The following is a 7,068-nucleotide window of genomic DNA, read 5'->3' on the forward strand; positions in this document are numbered from 1 at the left end:
TATCGGTTGTTGATTATGTACGCATGTGCGATCAAACACCAGAAACGTGTCAGTGCGCTCTCGTGGGAACTAAGGTGAGCGAGGCCGACGTCACTGCACTTATCAGTTACATTGTTGCTATGCTACATACGTCCAGCAACGTGCACGCTCCATAAACCGTTGCGTAACAAGAATCGGTTGAAGTAGAAGAAGTGAAACAAGAGTTTGTGTTTACCTGCTGATCCGCCGGCTATAATCTGATGGGAGGCTTCCCGCAGCATGCTCCGAGGCTTTGTGGCTGTCATGGTTGGTGTGTCCTAACAGAGGAAACACAGCCTGTGTGTGAGACACCCGCTACAACTTATCTCCACTCTTACCATGAGCCCCTATCTTATCATAAGAGTGTGTAACAGCAGCTCCAGCCCCGGTGAACACTCACCTCCCGGTCCCTGCTCCTGCTCTGAGGTGAGGCTGCTGTGTGTAGTCTCCTGTCCCACTGTGATCACTGGAGTTTACTGCGCTCCTGTAGCTGCAGCCCACGCTGGAGAAAGCGCAACAGTGATATCTCTCCGAGTGCTCTGAGGCTAGGCTAGGCTAATATGGAATCAATTACCAACACAAAAAAGTGCTGCTTCAGTTTCACCCTCCCATTGCCTCACAGCAGTGATGTGGGGAATACTGTAAATAAAAAATGGATAAACCCTGACCTCTCTGCACGGATCAATAAAAGGCAAACAATCACAGAAGCTGCACAAAGGTCATTTTATTCTCGTTAATGTACATATATAGTGTTTTTTTTTAACGATATTACTGATGCTTACTGTTCATATTATAACAGTGACCTTTATTTGACTGCTTTTTTTGTTTGTTTATTTTTACATTTACATTACAGCTACTGTACAGTAGAACACTTATCACTGGTTTACCATTAGGGGGACCATGTTCAGTCAGCACCTTAGGAAACCCAAGCCTTCAGGGGGTCTGGGGGGATTTTTTTTCCCAGGAGAAATTTTTAGAAGCTTAAACTAACCCGATCATTGTAAAGCATTTTGAAACAAAAATCACATATCAGGGTTTCTCAGCCTTCCTGTGGACAAACTACTCATAGTACAACCTGGCATATACTATAATTGTAATTTCTTTTCTTTAACTGACAGTGTGTTACCCTATTTATTTATTTCTAGTATTTTTATTTATTTATTTTGCATCTGTTCTGTATTCCTTATGTTTGTCAAATCAGGGTCTTCAGCATACCTTGTATATACTTTTACTGTAATTTTATTCCTTTAACTTGCAGTGTGTTACCCTTTATCTTATCATTATTATTATTATTTATTATTATTTATTAATTTATTTTCGTCTTATTGTTGTCTATTTTTTCATTTATTTCATTAGGTTTTATTGACTATTAATATATATTTTTGCTTTTGTACTGTATTCCTTATGTCTGTTTTTGTATTAAAATGAAAAAAAAGAAATCACAAATAAAATCTATTTTTTAAAAAAATCCCAGAACACTATCATTATTATTATTATTATTACAACTATTTTTTTCTTAAATTAATTTGTTTTCGTCGCCATCGTCCTTTTTTGTTTTTACTTTCTGTCCTGTATTCCTCTTTTTTAGGTAACTACAGGCAAATAATAGTACACAAAGCACAGATCACAACATTATAACATGACAATATGGTCTCACAAAGAAAAACAAAACATAACAACCCCAAAAAACAAACAAAAAAAAAAACGTTAGACTTACGCAGACCAAAGTGGATAAAAGAAAAGACATATTAAATTTAGTAGGATCAAATCAGTAATTCAAATGATTAAGTTAATATAGTACTAATAAAAAAAAGTTTATATGACAGGTAGAGTATAATTATAATTCTATATAGTTCCACTTTTCACTAGAGCAAATTTTCTTCCATTTCATGTTATGTTGTGCTACTTTGCAATAGTTTGTAGCAATCATTTTTTCCATAATGAATTGTATGTGTTTTTGTATTGTTAAAATGTAAGAAAAGAAAATGATAATAATCAGATATATATATTTTTTTTTTTTTTTTAAAAATCGCAGATGAGGGTTTCTTAAAGTTTTGGTGACTGAGTGCCATTTTAGGTAGCCAGCATATGATTGAGGGCCACACAGGAAACGTTTTTAATTACATTTTTATGACTTACTAACATTAACATTACAAAAACTATCACAGTCATCAATGATAAATCCTACGTAACATTCAAATTACATTTTAGTTTTCCACTTTTTAATACAATTGAAAGTCATGAAATAGAGGGATAATACAGTGTTTGGCACTGACTGAGGTACAGCAACACTGAGCAAGACAAACCACATGAACAGCACAGCGTAATACTAGAACCAGTTATAATAATGAGGGGGGAGGGGGTCCCTTCAATAGGCAACATGTTATAACTACTACCTTGGCACAGTTTAGCAGTACAACTGCTTCAGCAGGTTCCAGCAAGTTACACGTCGTGATTCATCAGAAAGAACTTCCTGTCTGTGTTTAACTAGATTTTGAGCATCAAGCTCCAAAGTGAGCTGACAGTACGTAATGTGGACTGTGTGTGGCCTTAATTAAACATTACTTTAACTAAGGATGAATGTACTGATGAGTAGGTTAATTGTTTGGTCTATGAAATCTCAGAAAGTGTGTAAAATGCCCCAGAGTCCAAGGTGACAATACATCAACACCCACTGGCATCCTGATTACTGCAGAGGAAAATAAAAAAGAGGGTTGTCTGACTCCTCAAAGCTGTCACTGTCGTCATGTCCATTCTCGCAAATATATTTTCCTTGATTACAGTCAAACAAACAAGAAGAAGAGCAGCAAATCCTCATTTTTGAGAAGCTTTAAGCAGCAAATATCTGGTTTTGTTCTCGCTAAATATCCCAAATGATTATTATTGAAATCATTGCTTATCAATCATTTAATCAGCTGTGTTCAACTTGAATTCAGCCACAGCACAATAACAGCCCATTTTTACAGCCACATTTCAGTCCTACAGGAGGTAGTTAAGTGTTCAACAGAAATTGGCTGGAGTATCCCTTTAAGAATATTATATCACACATCTTAAACTGATTATCCAGAACAGTTATAATCATCTGAATAATGACGTTTAATGTGACTGGTATTCACCCTTGAACAGAAACTCTAAAAGTGGCTCACAGGGTCGACAGGTTTACATGAGTGACATGTACAGTAAGAGGCCCCTTACATAAACCACACATGAACATTGTCCCCTCCACAACCCACATTATGTAAGGTTATGTAATGTTTTAAACATGTCTGATTCTCGTTTCTTTAGCGGTCAAATGTGCTAGATCAGATTGGTATGATGTTGGATTGTCACTCTTTCAAGTTCACTGGCATGTCCCAAGTTAAAATCAGCAGTACACACTGTACCAACCAGACAAACATGTGACATCACATATTTGTTATGTAAAACTGTTGTCTGGTAGCTTTTTCAGTTGTTTACACAGCATACGTACCTGAAACACAGTATACAACAGGAACTGGAAAGAACAGTTAACAGGATAATTAAAGGGACACCTAACCTTTAATAAAGTGTCACAAGACTAAGAGCTTTAACATGTTAAAGTTCAGTTGATCAGTCTCAGGATGATAAAGATAACATGCGGCAGCTTGTCGCAGCAGCACAACATGAGGCCAGGCAGTGTTTCCACAGAATTTCAGGTAAAAATAAAGCTGTAATGATTCATTAAGTAGGCAGAAAGTTGAAGTGAGAACAGGCTGGGCAGGCTCAGTCTTCTCACATGTGAAGATTTCTGCAGTGATAGGATGTAACAAAGTACATTTACTCAAATGCTGTACTATACACATTTATGTTACTTTTGTACTTCCACTCTACATTTATCCAACAGCTGTAGTTCCATCCATCCATTTTCATCCGCTTATCCAAAGCTGGGTCACAGGGACAGCAGGCCGGGTAAAGCACCCCAGAGGTCCCTCTCCCCAGCAACACGTTCCAGCTCCTCCTGGGGGGACCCCAAGGCGTTCCCAGGCCAGATGAGATATGTAATCCCTCCAGCGTGTTCTGGGTCTGCCCTGGGGCCTCCTACCAGTGGGATGTGCCTGAAATACCTCCAACGGGAGGTGTCCAGGAGCCATCCTGATCAGATGCCCGAACCACCTCAACTGACCCCTTTTGAGGTGACGGAGCAGTGGCTCTACTCCGAGCTCCTTCCGGATGTCCAAGCTCCTCACCCTATCTCTAAGGCTGAGCCCAGCCACCCCACAGAGGAAACTCATTTCGGCTGTTTGTATCTGCGATCTCATTATTTCGGTCACTACCCAGAGTTCATGATCATAGCTGGGGGTTTGGAAATAGACGGACCAGTAAATTGAAAGCTTCGCCTTCCTGCTCAGCTCCCTCTTCATCACGACGGTCCCGCATAATGCCCGCATCACTGACCACCTATCCATCTCTCGCTCCATTCTACTCTCACTCATGAACAAGATCATGAGATACTTGAACTCCCTCCCAACCCAGAGGGGGCAATCCGCCTCTCATCTCTCATCCTGACCGCTTCACATTCTGCTGCAAACCTCCCCAGTGCATGCTAGAGATCATGGTGTGATGAAGCCAACAGAACCACATCATCTGCAAAAAGCAGAGATGCAGTTCTATGGTCACCAAACTGGACCCCTTCCTCCGCCCCGGCTGTGCATTGAGATCTTTCCCATGAATATTAGGGACAGGGGGCAACCCTGGCGGAATGTCCAATTGTCAAATAAAATGTAATGGACATTTTCCCCCATTTTCTGATATTTGCAAACAAAACTATTTAAAAATTACCAGCAAATAATTGGCAGATTAATCAGTAATGAAATGAATCCCTGCTCGTAGCCCTGAAATAAAGTATCACAACCATATGGCAGAAGCCATCTCATGCTTGTAAGAATGAACACAAGTCTTTCTATGATTTAAAGCTTTGCATTCTGCACATACATTCCTCTATATTCTGAATAAATATTGTTTTTCCAAATCATGCTTCTTTCATAATTCATTTAACACACACACTGCTACAGTCAGCCAGTAAAACACTGTTGAGGATTTACAGTGAGGGCAACAAAATGCCCATCTATCCAACAACACTGGAATCTTTTACTTTAAATTAAATTAGATTTAAGCTCTTATAAAGCATGTGGCCTGAGCCGCAGCGCACCACAGAAAAATTAGAGGAGTTATTTTCTTTTTTGATGAGCGATGAAGGCACACAGAAATTCAGCAGTGAGCCCTATAACGAGCATTTCATTCTGTATAAGAGCAGCTATGGAACAACAAGAGCTTCAGACGAGCTATAAAACTGTGGGATTTACAGCATATATTTGGCAGGAAAATGCCATTACCACTTTGACCCCCTTGGATAAGAAAAAGCAGAACAGCTTCCACCCCTACAGCCTCCACTCCAGTAAAACATGTAGACTGGGCAGGCTGTGTACGACCAGCACAGAGGGTAAGTATGTAGTTTATGGATGTGTTGGATGAGACAAGAAGGTTTTTAGAGACATAGAAACTGTGTTTCCAAGACAGCAGCTTTGACTCAAATATAAAATTTGTGTTTCCTTTAAAGATTATATCAAAGTCGCAAAATGTCTTTTGTGAGAAAAAGCCAAAGAAAGGTCCAGCACGAGAGATGACTGATGCGTTCAAGACCACAAATTATTTTGTAGTTATTAGTAGTACTAGTACCAGTAGTTGTAGTGGTAGCATTAGTAGTAGTAGTAATAGTACTACCAGTAGTTGAAGCAGTACCATTAGTAGTAGTAGCAGTAGTGGTAGAAGCAGTAGCAGTAGTAGTAGTAGTAGTAGTAGTAGTAGCAGTACCACCAGTAGTTTAAGTAGTACCATTAGTAGTAGCAGTAGCAGTTGTGCTAGAAGCAGTAGCAGTAGTAGGAGTAGTAGTAGTTGAAGTAGTACCATTAGTAGTAGTAGTAGTAGCAGTAGCAGCAGCAGTAGTAGTAGTAGTAGTAGTAGTAGTAGTACCAGTAGTACCAGTAGTTGTAGTAGTACCATTAGTAGTAGTAGTAGCAGTAGTAGTAGTAGTAGTAGTAGTACCAGTAGTACCAGTAGTTGAAGTAGTACCATTAGTAGTAGTAGCAGTAGTAGTAGTAGTAGTAGTAGTAGTAGTAGTAGTACCAGTAGTACCAGTAGTTGAAGTTGTACCATTAGTAGTACCAGTAGTAGTACCAGTAGTAGTTGTTGTGGTAGCATTAGTAGTAGTAGCAGTAGTGGTAGAAGCAGTAGCAGTAGCAGTAGTGGTAGCATTAGTAGTAGTAGTTGTGGTAGAAGCAGTAGCAGTAGTAGTAGTAGTAGTAGTAGTAGTACCAGTAGCATTAGTAGTAGTAGTTGTGGTAGAAGCAGTAGCAGTAGTAGTAGTAGTAGTAGTAGTAGTACCAGTAGCATTAGTAGTAGTAGCTGTACCAGTAGTTGAAGTAGTACTACTAGTAGTAGTAGCAGTGGTAGAAGCAGTAGTAGTGCCAGTAGTTGTAGTGGTAGCATAAGTAGTAGTGGTAGTTGCAGTTTCAGTAGCAGTCGTAGCAGCAGTAGCAATAGTTGAAGTAGTACTACTAGTACTAGATCAAGTCATTTTGTTTTTTTGTTTTTTTTTGAGTCTTGAGCGAGGGACAGCTAGTAGGTCCTTGTCAGAATGAACGAGGGTCCTACTGACAATATAAGGATGGAAGAGATCACTGATGTGTTCAGGTGCCTGACTGTGGAGGGCTCTGTACGTGAGAACAAGTATCTTGAAGTGAATCCTGAACCTGATGGGAAGCCAGTGTAAAGAAACTAAAATAGGAGTGATGTGGGTTGACCTGCTGCTGGACCTGGTTAACAGCCTAGCAGCAGCGTTCTGGATTATTTGAAGACGACTTAGAGAAGATTTGTTTAGACAAGTAAAAAGAGAATAACAGTAGTCCAGTCGAGAGGACACAAAAGCAGGGAAAATCATCTCTAGCTCAGGTCGAGACACCACAGACTTAAGCTATCGACCGACAATATCTCCAAAACTTGTCAAGGAAACACACAAGTAGACGAGGACCGTAC

At 39.7% G+C, this 7,068-nt stretch overlaps 1 protein-coding gene across 1 annotated transcript in view; it reads right to left on the bottom strand.

Moving 5' to 3' along the window:
• slc25a21 (solute carrier family 25 member 21) overlaps nt 1–721 on the bottom strand; it is a 130,064-nt gene extending 129,343 nt beyond the window's left edge. The window contains exons 1-2 of the mRNA XM_049596527.1: nt 419–721; nt 215–296 (exon numbers count right to left, since the gene is read on the bottom strand). Coding sequence (XP_049452484.1) covers nt 215–284 — 70 coding nt within the window. The 5' untranslated portion in view covers nt 285–296; nt 419–721. The remainder of the gene's footprint in view (nt 1–214; nt 297–418) is intronic.
• Nucleotides 722–7,068: the final 6,347 nt, after the last annotated feature.

Source organism: Epinephelus fuscoguttatus, linkage group LG14, assembly GCF_011397635.1.
Source record: "Epinephelus fuscoguttatus linkage group LG14, E.fuscoguttatus.final_Chr_v1".
Lineage (NCBI taxonomy): Eukaryota > Metazoa > Chordata > Actinopteri > Perciformes > Serranidae > Epinephelus > Epinephelus fuscoguttatus.